Genomic DNA, 24,105 nt, shown 5'->3' on the forward strand with positions numbered 1-24,105 from the left:
TCAAGCAAGCTAAGGATAACATCTTCATCAACCAAGCTAGGTACACCAAAGAGTTGATCAAGAGGTTTAGGATGGAGAATAACAAGCCAAGTAGAACTCCAATGAGCACAAACACTAAGCTTGACATGGATGAAAAAGGAAAATTAATTGATAAAAAGTTTTATAGAGGTATGATCGGTAGTCTTTTATACCTCACGGCTAGTAGAGCAGATATTATGTTTTCCATATGTTTGTATGCACGTTTTCAATCTCGTCCAAAAAAGTCTCACTTGTATGCTGTTAAACGCATTCTTAAATACTTGAGTGGCACATTGCATTTAAGTTTATGGTATCTAGAAATACATCTTTTGATTTGTATTCCTACTCGAATGCCGACTTTGCCGGAAACATCCTTGATAGGAAGTGTACCTCATGTACTTTTCAACTCCTAGGACATTCTTGGTATAGCAAAAAATAACACTTGCTTGCACTCTCTACTGCCAAAGCTGAATATGTGGCTATGGGTCTTTGTTGTAGCCAAGATTTTTGGATTAAATAACAATTAAGAGACTTCAAAATATCTCTTGATCAAATTCCTATTAAATGTGATAATACTAGTGCAATCAACTCGATCAAGAGCACCATACAACGTTCTAGAACTAAGCATATAGACATAAGACATCATTTTATTCATGATCATGTGTTACATGGTGATGTTGCTCTTGAGTTTGTTGATACGAATAATCAATTAGCTGATATCTTTATAAAACCTTTATGTGATGATAGGTTTAATTTCATTAAAAGAGGATTTGAAATGCTTGATGGCAATGTTGCTTGAATGGTTAATGTTTTTGAAGTCTATATGTAGTTAAAATCTTGTTTTTTATGTGGTTATGCTTGAATGTATGTATAAGATTAAAAGTGTTTAGATATTTCTTTTTAAATTTTCCTTAGAATATTTTTTTTTTGTTTTTCTCTCAAAACTCTGTTTTTAATATCCTATCTAGTAAAAAGGGGAGAGAAAAAGAGTGTTTGAAACAAAGTTTTTGATCTTGGAAGTTTATTTTTCAAAACTTTGGCAGTGGCAATTCCGGTAGTCGAAACTTCCACCTTCGGTAGTCAAAAAGTTGAATGAGTTTTTGCACTTTTGGGGAAAATCGAAAACGGTAGCCAAAACCTCTTAAATCTTATTTTCAAAAAAAAAATCAAATAGCTTCAACAATGATAGCCAAAACTTAGTGTTCTGGCAGCCATTTGGTCGAACTCTATTTCTCTCTCTCGTGCGCTTGCTCTCCCTCTTTTCAAAACTCCATCTCTTTCCCTCTCTTCGACATAAAATATCTCAAAAATCCATCTCAATCTCACTTTTCCTTCCTCAATCTCACTTTTTCATCATTTTTCGAAATATTCCTATACTTTTATGGTTTTACCTCATTTTTAGGTAAAAATTTCATTCTTTTTATTTTGACTCTTTTGTTCAAAATTATTAGTTTTATTTGTATTTTTATGCTTATTGTTGTGCTTTATATGTGTTTTTATTATATTTGGGATGTGGTTTGCTCTACACTAGTTTTTTCCCATTTTTGCTATTTTCTTTTTATGGGTAAGTTTCTTATTACTCTTTTCTTCTTTTGACATTGTTGTTCTTATTGTGAAAATAAGTGTTGGTTATATGTAAAATTAAGGATTGCTTGTAAATGTGTAACTAGATTGGTTATACTTTTTGAAAATATTGGAGTTATTAAATTGTCTATTTTATAACTTGTTATTCAAGCAATAAAAATGTTTATACAAATTGACTATCATGCTTCTTGTGTACCTACATATATTGTAGTTTTTTTTTTTCTTATCTTTGGCTGCTAGTCTTTGCAAACTTCAAAAACCTTTTTAAAGTGTTTCTCACATTATCATTATATAACACTTTCAGCATCAATATGTTCACACTAGGATTGCTTATAGTTACTTAATGTTATATTTTGTCTTGTGACCATATTTGTAAATTTAAAAGTGATTAAATATCCCTTTTTTCATGATCAATTGCAATCTTTTATATCTTGTTGCTGCTAGTTATAATCCTAAATACATAGATTTCTCAAATTCTTAAGATTTGCTACTAAAATTAGACTTTGTGTTACTGTTTGGTTTTACATTGCTTCAATTGTTTTAGTACCTTGCCAAACTCTTATTTTTCAAACCTAATCAACAATATTCCCTATGTTTTTATGACTGCTTTGAGAAGTCTTTTGTGGTATGTGCTTATGATTAAGCTATATTTTTTTTATTGCTTAAAATTTCCTTAAGTTTATTCTTTAGATTTGAACTTGATATAAGTATTTATTTTGCTATTATATGTTTTCATTTTGAGTTTTTAATCAAAATTTCTTTGTGCACTTTTTATATGGACATTGTTTCTCTTAACACAACTCCATTCTTATTTTCTTTTGAGGTTATGTATATTTTACTATGCTTTTGAAATATACCTATATAGGTTGCTTCTGAATCAAAATCGTTGTACACTAAGATATTATTTATGAGTTTATTAGCCTTAAAGAGTGTACTTTGTGGCTCTACTTTTTCTGAATTATATGCTTTTGGTTTCTTTTTCCCTAAATTTTGGTTATGTTTGCTACAAGATAAAGTGCACTTTTACTGACTTAAGCTATATGTGTGTTTGTTCTAAGCTTATGTGCTCTTGGTGATATTTTATGCTATGTTGTTTATGATGTTATTTTTGGTGGTTGTAGTTCTGTCTCTACCTCTTTTTCTCTACTCTATGGGTCAAAAGAGGGTATATGGTAAATGACTTAGGGGAGAGTTTAGCAGAGGTCCTCCACCTACCCAAACCCCTTTAGCTTTTGAATACCTTATCATCACTAGGAACTCTAAGAAATATGCTCCCTTTCCTAGGAGATTGTACACCTGGGTAAACTCATTGACCATGATTTTGTCATTCAATTCGCTACCCATGGCCCCTTTTATTGACCAAGGTTGGGACTTTCTTATCATTACTCCTGGTCCCACTAGAGAGAATCTAGTTAGGAATTTCTATGCCAACCTCCACACTATCCAATAGTCCAACCCCGCCACTCTAGTTAGCTACATTAACCAAACTAAGGTTGTTATCACCGCTATTATTCTAGCTGAGCACCTAGGGGTCCCAAATGCTGGTGAAATTGTGTCTAATACCAACCAGTGGATTACTGAGCCTTACACCCCTGTAGACTAGGTTAGGATTGTCTCTAGGGGTGACCATACTGGTGACCTTATTTGCCTTCCTACTGCTCACCTTGGGACATTACCCAAAGTTGAACACCATATTGTCAACCATGAGATTATCCCGAAAGCAGGTCATAGGTATGATCTTACCTATGCTGACATGTTTGTTAAGACCTGTCTGCTGGAGAAACATCCTCTTAACCTCCCAGTTCTGATCATTCATACCATGACCACTACCTTTAGGCACTCCAATGCTTGTTTACCCTATAATCGTCTAATCACTAGACTTCTTAGGGCTCTTAGGGTCAATCCTGATAGAGGCTGCCATGACCATTACTAGAGAATATGTTTTTTATACCATGGACACACTTCCACACATGGGGCTTACTGTTTACCACGATAGTTATGAGCATGCTCGAAGGGATTGCCCTACATCTTCTTAGAGACCATAGCCTCAGAGACCATAGCAATGGAGCATAACAGCGGGAGCATCTTTAGATCAGGGTGGTGTAGCCACAGCAGCAGCCTGCCCTAGTGGCACAACTGACCAGGGCAAGTTATCCCAGACTTCTCATGACATTTGTAATGCCCTGGCTCGCTTGGAGCTCAAATTTGTCTAGATGGAAGACAAACTGCAGTGGATGGAGGATAAACAACTTCACCAGCAGTAGTATATGGAGAAGTAAATGGCTCAAATTTTCTCTCTTATCCAGCACATGGCCTCTGGTTTTCCTCCATCAGATATTATCGCTCCACCACCTCTAGAGTCCTAATCTTTTGTTTCTGCTTAGATGTTCTTTTTGTTCATCTTTCCCTTTGGTTAGTATTTTGATAATGCCAAAGGGGGGGGGGATATGTAGCTAGTGGATGTATGTTTTGATGATAATAAATAATTAATGTGCTACTAATCTACCTTGAAAGTGTTTGTGTTAAGATTATAGGTCCTAAATTTAAAATTATGAAATTGCTTCAAAATCAAGATTAAATGAGAACAAGAGATTAAAGCAAAGATCGTAGGAGACTCTACAATATAATTTTTTATTTTCTTTATACCATGTGAATCTCAATTGCTTAATTGTATTGGCTCAAGTTTAGATATTTCCAAAAAAAATTTAGTGTCTTACTTTTTACCTATTTCTTGACCAAAGGGGAGTTAAATGAAATTTTCATTTTTGAGAAATGCAAAATTAGTTTTTGAAAATATTTTTATTGAAAAATCTTTTGAATTAGCTTTCCAAAGGTTCAAACAAATCAAAAATCTAGTTTTGGGATAAAAAGTTATGCAATTTTAAGCTTTTGTGATTTTTAATCCAGTAGGAGGGACTTCGGTAGTTGAAGTCATGCTTTCAAACTCAAGTTTTTGGTATTCTAACTTTCAGCAACCAAAGCAAGGGAGTTTGACAGATGAACCTAGATTTCTGCAACTCGAAATAACGAGATTTTAAGTAGTTGAATGACTATTTTTGCATTTAATGCACCCCCAACGGTCATTTTCTTACTAAAATTATAAATAGGGACCATTTATGACTAGAGGAAAGTTGTAACAACTTTTTATTTGAGAATTTATTGAGTTCTGAAGTATTTCCTTACTTTCTCTTTCTAGAACTTGAGCTTCTATAATTAATTTCTTGAGAGCTTGTTTATCAATTGTATTTGTTGTGTTTTGAGAGTGAGATTAAAGTTGTTGAGAGTATTTATTATAACTAGAGTGTGCTAAAGCATTAAGTTACTCTTGTGGGAAAAAGAATTTATAAAAAAGTAAGGATTTGCTCTTGTGATTTTGTAAGAGATTTGTTCTTCACTCAAAGAAGAAATATAGTAGAGTTAACTCTCATGAAGGGCTTTAAGGAGAGGATGTAGGCTTGAGATAACCAAACCTCTATAAATTGATTGTGTCATCATGCTTCATTCACCCTTTTTTGTGTTTATTTTTTTAAATTTTCTTTTAGCCTTCAAATTTGTTATTAAAACTCAATTCACCCCTTCTCTTGGGGTGCTTAAGAGACAATACGGTGCATTGCTTTTGCCCAAGATAGTTTTATTTGCATGTGAAGCAAATGCTTTGGCTGTAATTTATAGTTTCATATTCCAACAGGTAACATGAAGAGAAAGAGTTAGGAGCATCATTTCTGGATACCATATTAATATCAAAAACAGGATATGAACCAAAATTGATGTGACCTGATTCCTCCATTGCCAAATATTATCAAACTATCGATAACATAATTATGATTTTCTAATGGAAACTTGACTAAATTTAATGTTTCAATCATAGGGGTGAAGCCCGATAGAGATATTGCCTCTAATTTTAATTTTCGAATGATAGTAATTGGGTTTTGATAAAACAAATTCTATAGGACTTATCTAATAAAATTTATTGTAATTTTAAAATCAAATTTTAAATATTTTATTCACACTAATATCTAAAAGAAGATAAGTAAAAAAGAAATTTCAAATATTTTGTATTTTTTAAATAAAATTGTTATTTTTTTTAATTATGCCAAGTGTTGATTAAATGAACACACTGGTCAACTTCTGGTTAAGACTTTTTGAGTCTTTATATATATATATATATATATATATATATATATATATATATATATATATATATATATATATATATATATATATTCGCTATTCAATTATGCCCAAAATTAATTTTATATTAATATTCACACATTATAATTTTTTAATATTATTTTCTTTCATGTCATTTTAGATATCTCACTTTTCATTTTCATTTCTTTTATCATTATTTTATTATATTTTTGTGTTGAAACATTTTTAGGTCAATCAAATTATTAATTAACTCTCAATTTTAAAAGTAATTTAAATTTTGTATAAATGAAAATGAATTGTAAAAATTACTAAAGAAAAAATTATACTTATAATATTTTTTTAATTCAAATTGTACACTACCATAACATGATGTGGCGTCTCCACTAGTGAGATTACAATTTTATTAATGATGGGATAGAACTAGTAAAAATTAAAAAATTTAAAATTTAATTAATAATTTTATAATATGAGATAGAATAATAAAAATTTAAAAAAATATAAGATTTTTTTTTTCACAGTTGTCCATTACTGGTAGTCAAACTTACCTTATAAATTTCAAATCATTTTTTTTTTTTAAGAATTAGTTTTTTTTTTAAATATATGAGCTAGTTATTTAAAGAAATAAATTCTAAAACAACAGTAATAAAATACTTTTTTTTACAGGTAAAAGGAGTTTACTATGACAAACCTTTGATGAATTTATAATCAATTTTTTTTAAATTGAATTTTTATTCCATTTTAATCTTTCACTCCAGCTTTAGTTTTTTTTTTCCTTAATTAAAAATCTTTTACCCCAATTATATAAATTTATTAAATTCTATTACCTGATTTCATGCGATAATCTTGTCATATAAATTCTTGTAAATAATATATTAAGTTGAATATATTAAAAAAATTTATTCTTTTATCCATTATATGTATTATTAATAGTAAAAAGATTTAAATAGATATTAAAATTATACATTAAAAATTTATTTTTTTTCTCAATAATACATATTGCGAAAATTGTGCAAATAGATTTATTGATTTTAAAAAAAAAATTGATTAAATTAATATCTACATTAATTATTAATAATTTTGTATTATTAACATTGACTTTGGCCCCTCGATATAAAAATGCTAGCTCAACCACTAGAGGGAAGTAAAACTTAAAAATTAAATGCTTGGCTAAGTCAAATTTGAAAATTATTTTTTTAAAATTTTTTTTATATTTTTTAATATTTAAATATAAAAAAATAAATCAATTGAAAATATTTTTTTAATTAAAAAAAGTTCAATTATTTTTTATTTTTAATATTTAATAATTTTATTAAAATATAAAAATATTTATATTTATATGATATAAATATACACTCTAATAATGAAAATATTTTTCATGATAAATATTTTTTATATATAATTTTTTTTAATGAAATAAATATGATGTAAATAATATAATTTTTTAAATATATAAATTAGAGTGTTAGTAATAATAATGAAATATGGCAAACTATAAATAAAATATGAAATGAAGGGGCGCAGAAGGACGAGCAACGGACGAAAATGCGAAGTTAAGGGTAGCCTAGCCTTACTCTCACAGGCACACACGCAGACACCTGTTCTGTTGAGGAAGATATGGAAAATTCCTCACCGTACACTCCTCCTAACACTTCGCTCTATTCCTCCTCCTCGCTGCAACATGCTCTCCTTTCCTCTCCTCCTTCTCTTTTGGATCTCTCCCGTTGGACTCATTCTTTCCTTTATTTTCCATTTTCTCTCTTTCATTCTTTCTTTCCACCAACTTTTCAAGATTCTTGACACTGAAAGCTACAACAACGATGGAGGATAGAATTGAAGAAGATGAGGACCGAGACGCTTTGGCGGGGCTAAGCCCTGTCCCGCCAACCAACCATAAGATACATTGCTACAGCCAACATGTACGTAGCAACTCCGGCCAGAAAAAACACCACCAACTCAGAAAACACAGCCTTGATAACATCCCACACTCTGCTTCCGAACGCTACTTTAATTCTTCCGATGATGACTTCGTCCCATACCCATCTCATTCCCTCTCCTCCTCTGCATATAGAAATGTTGGTGGAAGTGGTGGTGATGAGATACTCCGGCAGAGGCTTGATATGAGCTTCATCGTCGAGGGTCCCCTCGATGATATTCGGAAAACCATATTGCCAGAATTCATTGCTAGTGGAGGGACGGGAATCTTCAAGGCTCCAATCCGGGCAGCGGTTCATCCTGGACGCCCCCCGTGTCTAGAACTTAGACCACACCCTCTTAGAGAAACGCAGATGGGTAAATTCTTGAGAAACATTGCTTGTACGGAGACACAGTTATGGGTTGGGCAGGAGAGTGGAGTCAGGTTTTGGACCTTTGAGAATGCGTACGACCCAGGGTGTGGATTAAAGGGAAGAGTGAGAAGGGGCGATGAGGATGCAGCGCCGTTTCATGAGTCCGCAAACACGTCGCCTACAATGTGTTTGATGGTTGACAGTGGGAATAGGTTGGTTTGGAGTGGACATAAGGACGGAAAGATCAGGTCTTGGAAAATGGATCAACCATTAGATGATATTGCCCCTTTCAAGGAAGGATTATCATGGCAGGCTCATAAAGGTCCTGTTCTTTCTATAGTAATGAGTTCTTATGGTAAGATTTCTTTCTTTTGCTTTGCTAATAATTGGTGATGACTTGAAGTTTGAAACATTTGAGGAAAAGATTCATTTTTATGTAATGGAGGAAATGCATTTCTTAAGAGAACATTGTATTTAAGCTTACTTTTGTTATTAATTAGGACAATGTTAAGAAACATTTCTGTTTTAATAAAAAATTAAAAAAAAATAATTATGAAATGGATGCTTTGGTTTTATGAAACATGCAGTAATGAGACATAATATGTGAAATGACTCTTAAAATGCTAGTGTAAGGCATGGTATGATCTCCAAATTTACAAGCATTTGGCAAGAGTAGCCTTTGATTGTTTTTGGTTATCTTTGATAAATTAGTATTGTCAATGTTGTAATGTTTTCTGCCTCTTTGTACTTCTATTCCTGTCTTTCATGTTCATGCACACAACAAAAAAAGAATTGTCTACATTGCAATAATTGGTGAAAAACATTGCAATTGTCCTATAACAACGTTTATTACAAATGTTGTTCAAGTGAGGCTATTATTTACAGCAACATTTATGAAACATTGTTTTTTTTTTATTGCAACATTTTATAGTAACAGTATCATTCACAAGCATTACAAAAAAAAATGCCCTACTATGATGTTTATATAAATATTGCTAGCAATTTAGTACTATAACATTTATAAATATTGCTAAAACGTGAATAAAATGTCAATTAGATTTTAGCAAATGTTTCGGAGTATGCGTAATTGCTACATTTAAATAATACTTGATTTATTCATGATAGATTATAACAGTTATAAAATTTATTAAAAAGTTTAAACAACTTTGTGAATTAGAATATTAAAAAGAAAAAGCAATATTAACATTAATTAATTAAAACAAAGTAACTCGGCACCATTTTGCTCAAATAAATCTAAAGATTGTCATTAGGCACTTTCATTGACATGTTATATATTATATACAAAAACACAATCAGATTAGTAATTTTGATTGTTAATACAAAAAACTTAGCACTTGAAAAATTTTTTCATCTTCCAACAAGAACAGCAACCTAAAGCCTTAAACAACACCACATGTACAAGTAGATATAATAAATAACACCAGAGCTTTATAGGCAAGAGATAAGTTCTAGTCATGTCTTCCTTATTTATAGTTCCCCTATCAGTTGTTCAAGAAATGCACTACAGTCAAACTTAAAAGTTGGAATTAATAAATATCATATCAGCCAAGAAGAAATTGCTTGCATGTTAGAGAAAAAGGGACAATAACTGAGAAATAAAAGCTTCATAATTGAAATCTAAAAATCTTCACAGTAATTCACATTTCGAGAATTACATTCATTCTTCCTTTCCTTAAGTACTCTATCTATGGAATGACCTAGAGTAGAGAGTTAGAATGTAGTTGGAAGTTTTCTCCATCTACTAAAGAAGAATGCATCAGTCATGCATAAGATTTGACACAGTTAATACATCTTTCCTCTTCTTAATATTATTTTTTTTAATTATTATACTTGGATCCAGGTGATCTTTGGTCTGGCGGGGAAGGAGGTTTTATTAAAATCTGGCCATGGGAATCCATTGAAAAATCTCTTTCTCTTTCACCTGAGGAAAAGCACATGGCTGCTTTATTGGTGGAGAGGTCACATATTGACCTTAGGAGTCAAGTCACTGTAAATGGTAACTGTCGTATATCTTCTTCAGATGTGAAGTGCTTGTTATCTGATAAAGTTAGAGCTAAGGTTTGGTGTGCTCAGCCTCTGTCCTTCTCTATATGGTATGCTTTCATTTCATGCATTACTTGTTGCATTGTTGACATCATTTGGTTGATATATTATTTAAATTATGAGTCAATACCTTTAATATTTTCTTTGCTAAAGCATATTCTTCAAATAGCTAATCTTTGTCCTTAGCCTTGTAAAAGCGGAAGCTATGGAGCATTTGTGAGGAGAGACCAAAAAACAAAAAAAAAAAAAAAAAAAAAAAAAAAAAAGAGGCTTATATTATCTTAAATTTTTTTTTGCAGGGATGCTAATACAAAAGAGCTTGTGAAAGTATTTAATATTGACGGTCAAATTGAAAACCGAGTTGACCTACCATCAGCACAACAACAAGATCAGCCAGTTGAAGATGAGATGAAGGTAAAATTTGTTTCCACATCAAAAAAGGAGAAATCACAGGGCTTTTTGCAACGTTCTCGGAATGCTATAATGGGAGCTGCAGATGCTGTTCGTCGAGTTGCCACTCGGGGGGCAGGGGCATTTGTAGAAGAAACCAAGAGAACAGAAGCACTGGTGCTAAGTGTAGATGGAATGATATGGAGTGGATGTTCTAATGGCCTCCTTGTGCAGTGGGATGGAAATGGAAATCGTTTGCAAGATTTCACTCACCATTCTTCCACTGTTCAATGTTTATGCACATTTGGAACAAGAATATATGTGGGATATGTGAGCGGCATTGTCCAAGTATTGGATCTTGATGGAAATCTTATTGCAGTATGGGTTGCACATAGTAATCCTGTGATAAAGTTGGCAGTTGGGAATGGTTATATTTTTAGCTTGGCTACTCATGGAGGCATTCGTGGATGGAACCTCACATCTCCAGGACCTCTCGACAGCATAATACGATCAGAATTAGCACAACAAGAAATGGTATACACAAGACGAGACAGTTTCAGAATTTTAGTTGGCACATGGAATGTCGGTCAAGGAAGAGCATCTCATGATGCCCTTATGTCATGGTTAGGTTCTGCTGTGTCAGATGTTGGCATCGTTGTTGTTGGGTTACAAGAGGTAGAAATGGGTGCAGGTTTTCTTGCAATGTCGGCTGCCAAAGAAACAGTAAGACTGAATTTTTTTTTTTTTTACTAGGTTGATAATGATACTTCTCTCTTTCTGTTGCGTACATTACTTTTCTCTCTCTCTCTCTCTCTCTCTCTCTCTCTCTCTCTCCTCCTCCCCCCACTCCCACCCCCTCCCCCACCACCACACCCACCACACCCCCCCCTACAATTTCTAATCCATTCTAATTGAAGTCAAATGATTCTTTTATTTTCCAAGGGTTATGATTGTTGACAATAAACCTTTTGCACTTTGATTTTTCGTTCAACCTTTTTCTTCTTTTAAATTCTCTGTGCGTGCATCCATGTTTCTGTTATATAATTGGCATGATTTTTCATGTTTATTATGCAATTATAGGTGGGACTTGAAGGGAGCTCTATTGGGCAGTGGTGGCTGGATAATATAGGGAAGGCGTTAGAAGAGGGAACAACTTTTGAACGTATGGGTTCTAGGCAGCTTGCAGGTTTACTAATATCTCTTTGGTAAGTAATTGTAATGAAGGAGTGAAATTTTTAACCTCTTATTTCACGTAGTAAAGCTGCCCTTCATCTTTATTTTCCTTTTTGAAACACCATAACATTCTTTGTAACCCTTGTTGATGTCCCAAGTGTTCTACATTCTTATATTGCTTTTAAACTTTTATTGTGAGTTTTTTATTAGGGTGAGGAAGAATCTTAGAGCACATGTTGGGGATGTTGATGCTGGAGCAGTTCCATGTGGCTTTGGACGTGCAATTGGTAATAAGGTGATATTGTTTGCCTTCATGGTGCTTATTTGTCATGTATAAAACAGAATCAGTTGTTCCCTTTCTCACCCCAAAAAATAGAATTGTTTGTCATGTGTTTGCTTTTAACTTTGAACTCTTGTTCCTAAATTGACATTTTCATCTATTTTGTAATGAATTGATAGTGTTTTGAAAATTGGACTAAACTAGCGGTCAGACTGATTAAATTAGGAACCAAACGAATAGCAGTTTGGTGCATTGCAGTTTGTTTTTTAATGGATTTTTTCACTTTAAAAGCTATTAATATATATTTTTAAAATTTAAATATTAAGCTAGTTTTGACTGAGTCAAACTATTTGGATAGGTGAATAGGCCAGCTGCCATTTCACTAATGAGTTTGATTTTTTAAAACATTGTGAATTAGGAAATGACAAAAGAAATATGTTTCTCCTGGGGAAAGTGTCTCATTTCCAGTGACTACTATAAAAGCTTGAAGGCAAAACAGTTTATTCCTTACTTTTTTTGTCTTTTTTTTTTAGAGTGAAAAAAATTGTTGGGCTAAATGACGTCAATCACTAAGTATTTCTGTGCCTCCAGAAGTCACTTTTGAGAAAGTGGTTTCCATATAGATAACTGCATTTCCCCTTTTCCTCCCCCTCCTTAATTTCAAGACAAAGGATAACATTCATACCTTTCAATTTTCCTGTCTCTTGACCGTTTCATCAAGAATCTTATGGCATTTGATGTGGAAAATGAAACTATTGAAACAGTGATGTATAAATAAAATTTTTTAATAGTTGAAATGTTTCTGTATTTTTAAGCTGTTCTCTTAAACTCAACTCAACTCAACTAAGTTTTTATCCCAAAAATTTGGGATCGGTTATATGGATTCTTTTTCTCAACTCTAAACTATTTTGGGTTAAATCCTCAGGAATGTGTAATGCTTTTAGGTCATGTTGTACTACTCTCCTCCAAGTCAGTTTAGGTCTACCCCTTCTTTTCTTTCTATCCTTTAACCTAGTGTGCTCTACTTGTCTAACTTAAGTTTCGTATGTCTACGCTTCACATGATCAAACCACCTCAATCTCCCTTCTCTCAACTTATCCTCAATTGGCACCACTCCTACCTTTTCTCTGATACTCTCATTACGGATTTTATCTAGTCTAGTATGGCCACTCATCAACCTTAACATTCTCATCTCCACAACTCTTATCTTAGACACATATGACTCTTTCAGTGCCCAACACTCACTACTATATAACGTGGCCGGTCATATGGCTGTACGGTAAAATTTTCCTTTCAACTTATTAGAAATATTACGATCACATAAAACTCCCGTAGCACGTCTCCACTTCAACCATCCGGCTTTAATCCTATGACTAATATCCTCCTCGCATCCCCCATCTACTTGAAGGACTAAGCCGAGATATTTAAAGTGATTACTTTGGGACAGTACCACTCCATCCAAACTAACTCCTTCCTTATCACCAGTTTGGCCTTCACTGAACTTGCAATGCATGTATTCTGTCTTCGTTCTACTTAAATTAATCCCTTTGACTCTAGAGTACTTTTCCAAAGTTCTAGCTTTCTATTGACTCCTTCTCGCGTCTCATCTATCAGAACTATATCATGCGCAAACATCATACACCAAGGGATACTCTCTTATATATATTTCGTCAATTCATCTAAAACTAATGTAAAAAGGTAAGGGCTTACAGCTAAACCTTATTGTAATCCAACTGAGATAGGAGAATCTCTTGTGTCCCCTCTCACTGTGTCCCCTCTCACTGTGTCCCCTCTCATACATATCTTTCAACACTTGTACGTACCTAATAGATAGCCTCTTTTGTTCTAACACACTGCATAAGACATCTCTTGGAACACTATCATAAGTCTTCTCCAAATCGATAAAAACCATGTGTAGATCTTTCTTCACATCTCCATATTTGTCCATCAAGCTTCTAATAAGAAAGATCGCTTCCATAATTGAACGACCGGGCATAAAGCCAAATTGATTAGGAGAGATAAAAGTATCATGACGTAGTCGATGTTCCACAATTCTCTCCCACAACTTCATACTATGACTCATGATTTTAATTCCCCTATAGTTTGAGCAACTCTGTATGTCTCCCTTATTTTTAAAAATGGGTACTAAAATACTCCTTTCATCAGGCATTTTCGTTGAGTTTAGAATCTTATTAAACAATTTAGTTAATCATGTCACTCCTATATCTCCCAAACACTTCCATACTTCAATTAGTATTCCATCAGATCTACAGGCTTTACTCACTTTTATTCTCTTAAGTGCTTCCTTTACTTCTAAAGATCTAATCCTTCTAATATAATTCACAATCCTTCTAGTATAATTCACATTCTTTTCTATTGCTCTGTAGTCTATATTCACGCTATTACCATTTTGACAATTATTAAAGAGATCATCAAAATAATTTCTCTATCTTTCTTTAATGTCCTTATCTTTTACCAACATTTTTCCTTCTTTATCCTTAATGCACCTAACTTGATTGAGATCTTGACATTTATTCTCTCCTCCTTGCTAATCTATAAATATCTTTCTCCCCTTCTTTAGTTCCAAGTTTCTCATATAACTTTTCAAAGGTCTGCGCTCTTACTTAACTAATTGCCTTTTTTGCTTCTTTTTTTGCCATGTTGTCCTGTTCATATGCCTTATTATTATCACACTTAGGTAATTTCTTATACCATTCCCTCTTTCTCTTCACTGCTTTTTGTACTTTCTCATTTCACCGCCATCTCTCTTTTGAGGGTAGTCCATGTCCTCTAGATTCTCCAAGTACTTTTCTAGCTACTTCTCTAATCTTTGATGCCATCTGTATCCACATACCATTGGCCTCCATATCCAGCTTCCATGCTTCGGACTCGAGAAGCTCATTTTTGAACTTCACTTGCTTTGCTTCTTTGAACTCCCCACCACTTTGTTCGAGCTATACTATTTCTTCTAACCTTATTTGAATTGTTCCTAAACTTAACATCCAAGACTACTAACTGATGTTGACTTGTTAAAGCCACTCCCGGAATGACCTTGCAATATTTGCTTAGAGCTCTATTTGTCTTCCTAGTTAAGAAGAAGTCAATTTGGCTTCTATGTTGCCCACTTTTAAAAGTCACTAAATGTGACTCTCATTTTATAAAGTAGGTATTTGTTAGTATTAGGTCGTATACCATAGCAAAATTCAGGATGCTTTTTCCCTCCTCATTTCGGCTGCCAAAACCAAAACCTCATGAATATTCTCATAACCTTGCCTATCACTTCCTGCATGTCCATTCAAATCTCCACCGATGAAAACATTCTCTTCATTCGATATTTTTTGTATTAGATTATCCATATCTTTCCAAAACCTTTGTTTACTCTCACTATCTAGTCCTATTTGTGGGGCATAAGTACTAACTACATTTATTGTTTCTCCTTCTAGTACTAGCTTTACTAGTATAATTCTATCTCCTACTCTTTTCACAGCTATTACAGCATCTTTCAATGTCTTGTCTATAATTATGCCCACTCCGTTCTTGTTCCTCTCATTTCCAGTAAATCACAATTTGTATCCTGAATTACCCACTTTCTTTCTTTTCTCTCCTACCCATTTAGTCTCCTGAATGCAAGCAATATTCACCCTTCTCCTTTCCAAGGTATCCATAAGCTCCATTAATTTCCCTGTAAGTGATCCAACATTCCAAGTACCAACCCTGATTCTCCTCCTATCCTATTCCTTTCTAATTGATCTCCTTCTATAATATTTTCTATTATTCTCTATGCCTATCTTGTGTTTTGTTCCACTATCTGTTCTACTATTTGTCCTATGGACTAACTTCTTTACTCACACCCGTCCATGATGTGGGAACCCTTGCTCATTTAACACCACATCTGGGAGCCAACATGGCACGTCGCTTTCTGCGAATGCCCTACACCCTTGCATATTTCTCACTATACTAGGGCTCCGATGTAGCGCGTTGTAAGTAGAGGACGCCTCAACGTTTATATCATTTGAATCCATATCATAAAGTGTGACGAAATTTTTACGCTGGTTGTCACCTATCGCAACCCTCCTCCTTTATCCGGGCTTGGGACCGGTTAAAAACAAACTACTTAGGCGTAGTTTAAGCTATTCTCTTAGTTTCAAAAAAAAGAAAAAAGTTATTCTCTTCTAAAATTGCTTTTTCTTTCAATGTAATATATTGGCTAGGCTGCTTTTTGTACTTGCAGGGAGGTGTAGGTTTGAGGATCAGGGTTCTCGATAGGATAATGTGCTTTGTGAACTGTCACTTGGCTGCACATTTGGAAGCAGTCAATCGTCGAAATGCTGATTTTGATCACATTTATAGAAATATGGCATTCAGCCGGTCATCAAACCTTACATCAGCTGGTATGGTGCGACTCCTGTTTTTGTGTTGCTCTCTTGCCTTCTCCACATATTTATTCTGGCTGCTTTATATTTCTGGCTTGCCATTGGTACTATCTATTGCAGCTGGTGTCTCAACAGCCACTCAAACGCTTAAGGGTTCAAATGTATGTTTTTATTCTCATTATTACCTACAACAGTAATCTATGGCTTTTCATAATTACAATTATTAACTGACTCTTTATAATTACAATTATTATCTTTAGTGACTATGATCAATAACTTGGTTTTCACAGGCAGTGAGTGCCAACTCTGAAGACACGAAGCCTGATTTATCTGAGGCAGATATGGTTGTGTTTCTTGGTGATTTTAATTACCGTCTTTTTGGTATATCTTATGATGAAGCAAGGGATTTTGTTTCACAAAGAAGCTTTGATTGGCTTAGAGAAAAGGATCAACTCAGAGCAGAAATGAAAGCAGGAAAAGTTTTCCAAGGAATGCGTGAGGCTCTCATCAGATTCCCTCCTACCTACAAGTTTCAAAGAAACCAACCAGGTTTAGGAGGTAAAATTGTTTTATGGTATTGGTTTAGGCTTCTCTGAAAAATCTCCTAAGCGAGTTCTTTCTGATATCTTTTTTGAGTCAGTTCTATTTATTTCTTTACTTATTCTTATATAATATCATTCAAGGAACTTCCATCATGCATTCTTCACAGGATATGATTCTGGGGAGAAAAAGCGCATTCCCGCTTGGTGTGATAGAATAATATATCGTGACAATCGGATGGCTTCAGTATCTGATTGCAGCTTAGAGTGTCCTATAGTCTCATCAGTTGTACAGTATGTTCCTTAGTAAGAATTCTGATGCATTTTTTTCATCCTCTATTATATTTCAAACATTTGGTCTCTATGTGTACTAGGTATGAGGCTTGCATGGATGTCACAGAGAGTGATCACAAACCTGTCCGTTGTAAATTCAATGTCCAAATTGCCCATGTTGACAGATCAGTGCGGAGACAAGAGTTTGGGGAAATTATTAGATCTAATGAGAAAGTCAGGTCTTTGCTTGAAGAATCACGTTATGTTCCAGAAACCATTATAAGCGCCAACAACATTGTCCTTCAGAATCAGGACACATGCCTTCTGCGTATTACTAACAAGTGCATGAAGGAAAAAGCTGTTTTCAACGTTATTTGTGAAGGTCAATCCACTGTCAAGGATGATGGAGAAGAGCCGGATTACCGTCCAAGAGGTTCCTATGGCTTTCCACGATGGCTTGAGGTACTTTTTCCATGTTTTTGAATTGAATGCAACTTTTCCAGTGATGCATCTATATTTGCATTTCTCAAAGTCTTTTCTTGGATCAATCTGTGCTGTTCACAGAAGTGGCTTATTTCTTGTATTTTATTTTTTTCCTCAATACAGGTCACACCGTCTGCTGGTATAATTAAACCTGATCAGCATGCAGAGATCTCAGTACATCATGAAGAGTTTCATACCCTAGAAGATTTTGTTGATGGTATCCCACAAAACTGGTGGTCTGAAGACACACGTGATAAGGAAGTAATTTTAGTTGTGGTTGTCCAGGGAAGTAGTTCAACAGAAATGAGAAGTCACAGAATCCATGTTCGTCACTGCTTCTCAGCTAAGGCAGTTCGCCTTGAGTCAAAATCAAACAACTCCAGAAAAAACCAGGGAGGAGCACTTAACCGATCGGAACTCAGGCAATTAAGCGGTTCTTCTGATAAAGGCGATGATCTTGGAAATTCACGTAAATCTTGAAGCTAAAATTGAAGGTTGATAGATATAGATGCATCTTTATGTAAATACTCTTGCGGGCATGGCCTCCTTTTCACTCAATTATGGACAGGTTAAATTTGTTTCTTCACTTGTATTTATCATCAGGCGCAAATTTTTATGCTCTGTTCTCTCTTTTCTTTTCTACTCAAGCTTTGTCGTTTAAATGAATTTATCATTTTTCGATAAGCAGTTTTTGGAAAGATTGCTGTAAATGTGCCTCAAAGCTTCTCACTAACCTGTGCCAGATTTAGAACTAGAACAGTTGGTGTCTCATTCAGCTGGTGGCTAAGTATTGAACTAAACGTTTCCTTTTCTTGAGCAATAGAAGAATCAGTGGGAGGCAGCCATCACTGAACAAGAAGTAATGCCTGGACAGCAAAAACAAGGCTTTATTTTGCTCAGTGAACCTACATTTCACATGTTCTGTAAAACTAAAGCCCCTTTTCAGTCCTTTCTTAATCTCTACTTAAAAAAAAAAATAAAAATAAAAAAAATAAAAAAAAAAAAATCTAAACTGGAGAAAAACGTACATTCCAACCAAACCAAATGCACAAGGAAGCTGGAAAGAAAATCGACAGCATGTAACTAAGCTTTTCTAAAACAACTATAAAGATAATTTCACTACTATATTTTCTCAGGCATAAAAAATACGATCCAACCTGACCCCGCAAGTGATCAGTCGTCGACACATTGCGCTCACTTTTGAGCTTTAATCACATCTGTAAATATTTGTAAATCAGATTCAGACAGTAACCAGAGCACACAACCTAGTGTGGATGTTTCACAAAAGAACCAACGTCTTGTTAAGAGAGCTTTCTTGCAGAAGTAAAGCAAAAGCAAGGAAGATGCAAGACCTCTTTATATTATTCCAGTGATGCAATACCTCAACTTGCAAGAAAGTTTCATTAGAGCATCATATAGCCATTTTCATAATATAAACGAGAATAATAGGTCAGCTAGTTGATCCATTTCTCTCCATCCTGATGTCCTTACAGTGCATACATTCTCTTATATTCACTGTCCAAAATCTCCTGTTCTGATACCATAGACATAGAGTATGACCGGGATCGACTTTCCCTCCTTATACTTCTCAATCTTGACTCCTCCATTCTATGCAAAATCACGCAATAACACATGGATCCAATTGTAGTAAGCATAATTGAACCACCGATTACAGTTGCATAAATAGCAAGCCACCTTGACTTCTGACCCACCACCACATAAGTGAGAGACACGAAGGAAATTGAAATGAAGAGGCAAGCTAGCCACATAAGCTTGTTAATAACAAACACAAGCTGCTTCTTTGCCTTCTGTTCAATCACAACAACAGACGTTTGGACTACAACGACGGCTAGAGAGATGAATAATGCCAGGCTATCAAACACAAAGAAGACTAGGAAAGCTGGATTTTTTGCTATATGGGCTTGCCCAAGAGACGTTCCTTTTTCTTTATCCTCAACATACTGTCCAGGTACAGTGAAAATGGCTGCAAAAGCAACAGTGGCTATGAGCACAGCAACAACAGTGGCAGAATTTATGGCATTGTTGAGGCCGCTAATATGGAGTTTCTTCAACCTCTTAGCAATCTTCTGCACTCTGAAACCTGTTTGACGGGTCTGCTGAAGCTGGGACTCGACATCATGTTTTATGTCACTGACAGTCTGCTTAAGCTGCTTGGCTGGATTTGGTGGTTTTCCAAGATCTTTAGAATTGACAGCCCCTGCTCCCTTCAAAATGGACACAATTTCTGGAATGTCAAGTTTTTCTGCAATGTCGAGTGGGGTCTCTCCAGCCTTGTTAGTTGCATTGACAGTGATACCCTCAACTGATAACAAGCAACGTATATTCTGCAATTAAATGAAGCCAAATCTCAATAAAAATTATAGAGCCAAAAGGATATAAAATATTTATGGTAGATGAAGGGAAAAATAATAAAAAAAAGGTACATTCTCTCTCAAAATATTATGAAATTACGCTATTATAAGATAAATTCCATTATCATGAAAGATTTGCTTTTGTTAAATATGTCCTAAAATAGCTAACATAAAGTTGTTTCCTGCATTATTTTCACTATAACTTTGCTTTGGGATTATTTTCTTTCCACAAACAACAAAAAGGTGATGTAGCTCACAAGACTTCCTACAGTTACATGTTAAATTTCTTAAAGGATCTATCAAGTTAAGAATAAAGGAAAATACTGTTGATTAAAAGTCACAATATCATTAATAAGAGTATACTAGAAGTTCTTGCGTTAAAGAGTTCATATATCCATAAATAATAATAATAATAATAATAATAATAATAATAATAATAAAGAACTATATACAATATGAAGCGGTCCAAGAAGACTCAAGTTAGAAATTATGTTTATTTATTTTTTTATAGTAAATTTAGAATTTTATATTTATACCATTCAGGATTTTATTTAGGAAGTATTTTAGATGATTTAGGAAGTTAAGATGGTTTGCAATTCCCAATTAGATATTGCTTAGTAATTTCTTGTTTAGGGTTCTAAATCCTAGTACCAGTAGTAGGATTACAAATACTACAAAAATACTTGTCTTCTAGTATTTTGAGGAGACATTTTTCTATGATTAACAATTAATTTGTGAATTAATAAAATTTGAGAATTTGCTTCTCATCCCCTTATAGAATTTGTTTCTCTTATTCTATTGGTTCTACATCAAAAAACTGGTCACTTTTGCTAGCCTTGGAAAAGATTGATATGGATAAAAAATAGTCACTGTTGATAGTATTGTGTTTTAGAGTTCTCAAAGTGTTGTCATTAAAACAGGAGATGGAGAAGATTGGTGTTTTTTGGTTAAGACATATGAACATAAACTTTCAACGTGTGGTTGAAGGCATAGTTGATAACAAATTTACTTCGCATCCATCTTAAGTTGTAACCTTCATTATAGTTCAGATATGAGCAACAGATATTTCTTCATAGGATGCAATGAGACAAAAAATTTTACCGAAGGAAATAGATATCAGTGGTAAAATCTCCCAACATATGTCACTAGCGAAGTTATAAGAAGGAAAGCTCTAGAAAAGTATGCACCTGTGTACGGCCCTTCTTTGTTGCAATATGCAATGCTGTGTTCCCTTTATTATCTTCCAAACTCATAACAGAGGGGTCAGGTTTTAATAATTCCAGCACAATTTCCTCATTTTGCCCTTTCACAGCCATGTGCAGTGCAGTTTGTCCTTTTTTATCAGTTCTAAGGCCAGTGCTTGGATCCTTGCCTAATAAGGATCTCACAACTTCAAGGTGCCCCATCCTTGCAGCTGAATGAAGGGCAGTTTTACCATTATTCCGAGCAATTTTAACTAGATTTGAATCTGTTTCCAGAAGAAGATTGACCACATCAACATAACCTTGAGTGGCAGCTGTGTGTAAGGCAGTTGTACAGGATAAATCTGTGGTCATGACCAAGTTGGGGAATCCATGCAAAAGCTCCTTCAACACCTCTACAAGATTTAGAAGGGGAAAAAACTCAGAAGGAATGACCAAATAAAATAAAATAAAAAGAAGAAAATGTTCAAGTGGAACACTTTATCTTGTGCTGAAGATAAAAAAGGGGCAAAAATGTCCGTCACTTACTTAAGTATCATATTACTCATTACAGCAAGTACCAAGCTCGGACAAAGAAGATGATTGTGGAAGTTTGGCAGTCCACATATAGCAGGGAAAATGAAAGAAAAGGATTCATATAGCACATTTTAACAGGTTAGGACTATGGCCTATATTGGTTTAATGTGGCAAAGGGATAATCTTAGGAATTTCCTGAAAATTGTTTCAGCTTTTCATTCACACAACAAGACAACCAAACTTTAAAACAGTGTAATTATCAGATAGAGCAACTATTATACTGCATTGATATTCAATATAAAAGTACTGATACTCAAGCATATGGTTATATGGAGCGAAAGAAATTCATAAAATGAAGATAATTAATAATGACGAGAAAAATTTCAAAATAATAATAATAATAACAATAATAATGACAAAAGATATGAATGAGCCTAGCCATATCATTAACTATGGGATATGAGGCAGAATTCATGAACACATGGGCTAAAGACATCCATGCATTTCAAAATCAGTTACAGGCAGGGAAAAACAGCAATTTCCATATCTTAGTAAGAAATAACTTCAATACAATTATTTGCATGCCAGTGAAAAAGAATCCCATAAATAGTCGCTACATTTTTGGTACAAAACTTGATAATCCCATGAACAACCATATCATTTCAAGTGTTCTCACAATTGCTGTCTTGAAACATAGTTATAGTTATGTTATGCGAACAAAGCAACACCAATGGAAAATTTAGGTAACAAAATGCAAAATCAGATTGAGCACTTACCCAGATGACCCTGCTTTGCTGCAATGTGGAATGGATCAAATCCATTCCTAGCTGCAACAGATGCAGTCTCCAGGTCCATGTATCCCAGCATCTCTGCAGCTACCATCGCATGCCCATGCTCAGCTGCTGCATAGAGGGGAGTTTCTCCTTCTTGATTCTGAATTGCCAACAAAACCTTTGCATCATTACCATCACAATTCTGAAGAATCTCCCTAACTCTACTTAAATTCCCTGCTCGAGCTGCCAAATGAATCTGTGAGTCGCCTCGCTTTCCAGGTGACTCCTTGCTCTTCTTCCTGTCACCACCACCAATAAAACTAAGCTGCCTCTCCATCACAGAACGAAAACTCTTCTGTTTCTCCATAAACCCACGAAAACTTTTTTGTTTCTCAAGTGCCCCACGAAAGCTGGGATGCTTTTCCATTAATCCACGGGGAGTGGAATGATTTTCTGTTCCACCACGAAAACTAGGGTGTTTTTCCATCACTTTCTGTTTAAAACTCTGCTGTTTCTCCATTGTTCGTACCTTAAAACTGCTCTGTTTCTCCATCTTCATGCACAATCCCTCACTGAATTATCAATGAATTTCAGAAAGTAATCACTTCTTTATAAAATGAAATCCTGATTCTGTGAATTAGAAAACCCAGAAATTATTCCTGCTTCTCCATGATCATACACAAAGCGCCATTAAAAAAATCAGCACATCACAATAAGAGATAACTTCCTTCACACCTGAAATCTCAATTCTTGGATTTCAAAGCCATGAAAATCGCAGTAACCTGATCAAGCATGAATTCACAGGCATCTAAGCACATCCTAACACTTCCCATTCTTGAAAACCCAATTCTCAAAACTTACAAGAGACAGTCGCCGGCAATCTCAAGAAGAAATTTCGATTTTTCCATTTTCTCTCTATGTCTAAGTGTTATCCGCAGCAGATTCCAAAACTGTTTATCACAAAGAAGCTGGCAATTAATCAAACACTAAAAGGAAAAAAAAAAAGAGATGACAGCTGCATACAATCTATGGACTTCTAAACCAGAGAATGAAAGTCTAATACCTGATATAGAGCTCAAAAGCATGGATTTTGATATGAGAAACGAATTCCCAAACAGTTTCCTCTGAATTTGAATACCCCGAAAGTGGTTTTCAGGGAAGCTCAAATCAAATCCTAACTTCCCTTTGGTAACCAGAAGCAGACAATACAGTGGCCAAATTCATCAACCACTTTTGGGATAGTTTTTTGCATAAGAAGCAAGCAAATTACGAACTTTTTTTTTCTTTTAAAAAAGAAAATATTCTTTTCACTATTTTTCTGCTTTTGTATTTTAAATGAGCATACTAACGATAGTATCTTTGTTTGATAAAGTGAGTAATTTCATAATTAAATACATCTTGTAATATATAAAAACTATATGATTTTTATGGCTGCTAACCTTATATATATATATATATATATATATATATATATATATATTTACACCCCTTTCTAACACTACAATTAATTTAATTAATTGTTAAAGGATTTATATAAATAATTTTAATAATTGATAAATTACTAATAAAAAATAAATTATTTAATATTTAAATTTCATTTATTTTATAAAAAATATTTTTATTCTGAA

At 34.1% G+C, this 24,105-nt stretch overlaps 2 protein-coding genes across 4 annotated transcripts; one reads left to right on the plus strand and one right to left on the minus strand.

The window, feature by feature from the left end:
* Positions 1-7,293: 7,293 nt before the first annotated feature.
* LOC110645931 (type I inositol polyphosphate 5-phosphatase 12) lies at positions 7,294-18,256 on the plus strand. 2 transcript variants are annotated; one of them, XM_021799204.2, is made up of 11 exons: positions 7,294-8,394; positions 9,901-10,153; positions 10,403-11,216; positions 11,574-11,698; positions 11,877-11,961; positions 16,178-16,337; positions 16,440-16,480; positions 16,610-16,877; positions 17,029-17,152; positions 17,233-17,593; positions 17,738-18,256. In XM_021799204.2, the coding sequence occupies exons 1-11, from the start codon at positions 7,572-7,574 to the stop codon at positions 18,092-18,094; spliced, it is 3,411 nt and encodes a 1,136-aa protein (XP_021654896.2). In that variant the 5' UTR covers positions 7,294-7,571; the 3' UTR covers positions 18,095-18,256. The 2 variants fall into 2 exon arrangements, with proteins under 2 accessions (XP_021654896.2, XP_021654895.2); XM_021799203.2 differs by having other exon boundaries at positions 16,178-16,480.
* Positions 18,257-18,672: 416 nt separating this feature from the next.
* LOC110645932 (ankyrin repeat-containing protein At5g02620) lies at positions 18,673-23,833 on the minus strand. 2 transcript variants are annotated; one of them, XM_021799208.2, is made up of 4 exons: positions 23,541-23,833; positions 22,481-23,107; positions 21,174-21,583; positions 18,673-19,959 (listed from the first exon to the last, which is right to left on the minus strand). In XM_021799208.2, exons 2-4 carry the CDS (start codon positions 23,034-23,036, stop codon positions 19,102-19,104), a joined length of 1,824 nt encoding a protein of 607 aa, XP_021654900.2. In that variant the 5' UTR covers positions 23,037-23,107; positions 23,541-23,833; the 3' UTR covers positions 18,673-19,101. The 2 variants fall into 2 exon arrangements, with proteins under 2 accessions (XP_021654900.2, XP_057992249.1); XM_058136266.1 differs by having other exon boundaries at positions 22,481-23,427.
* Positions 23,834-24,105: the final 272 nt, after the last annotated feature.

The sequence above is a fragment of the Hevea brasiliensis genome, chromosome 2 (assembly GCF_030052815.1).
Source record: "Hevea brasiliensis isolate MT/VB/25A 57/8 chromosome 2, ASM3005281v1, whole genome shotgun sequence".
In the NCBI taxonomy this organism is placed as follows: domain Eukaryota; kingdom Viridiplantae; phylum Streptophyta; class Magnoliopsida; order Malpighiales; family Euphorbiaceae; genus Hevea; species Hevea brasiliensis.

What these genes read in the sequence shown, in the direction of transcription:
- LOC110645932 (XM_021799208.2), bottom strand. Translation starts at nt 23,036, where the DNA reads ATGAAGATGGAGAAACAGAGCAGTTTTAAGGTACGAACAATGGAGAAA. An exon ending in AGCAAAGCAGGGTCATCTGG is followed by an intron (nt 21,584 to 22,480) that starts GTAAGTGCTCAA and finishes TAAATCTTGTAG; the next exon opens with AGGTGTTGAAGGAGCTTTTG. An exon ending in CAAAGAAGGGCCGTACACAG is followed by an intron (nt 19,960 to 21,173) that starts GTGCATACTTTT and finishes ATTTAATTGCAG; the next exon opens with AATATACGTTGCTTGTTATC.
- LOC110645931 (XM_021799203.2), top strand. Translation starts at nt 7,572, where the DNA reads ATGGAGGATAGAATTGAAGAAGATGAGGACCGAGACGCTTTGGCGGGG. An exon ending in TATAGTAATGAGTTCTTATG is followed by an intron (nt 8,395 to 9,900) that starts GTAAGATTTCTT and finishes ACTTGGATCCAG; the next exon opens with GTGATCTTTGGTCTGGCGGG. An exon ending in AAACCAACCAGGTTTAGGAG is followed by an intron (nt 16,878 to 17,028) that starts GTAAAATTGTTT and finishes CATTCTTCACAG; the next exon opens with GATATGATTCTGGGGAGAAA.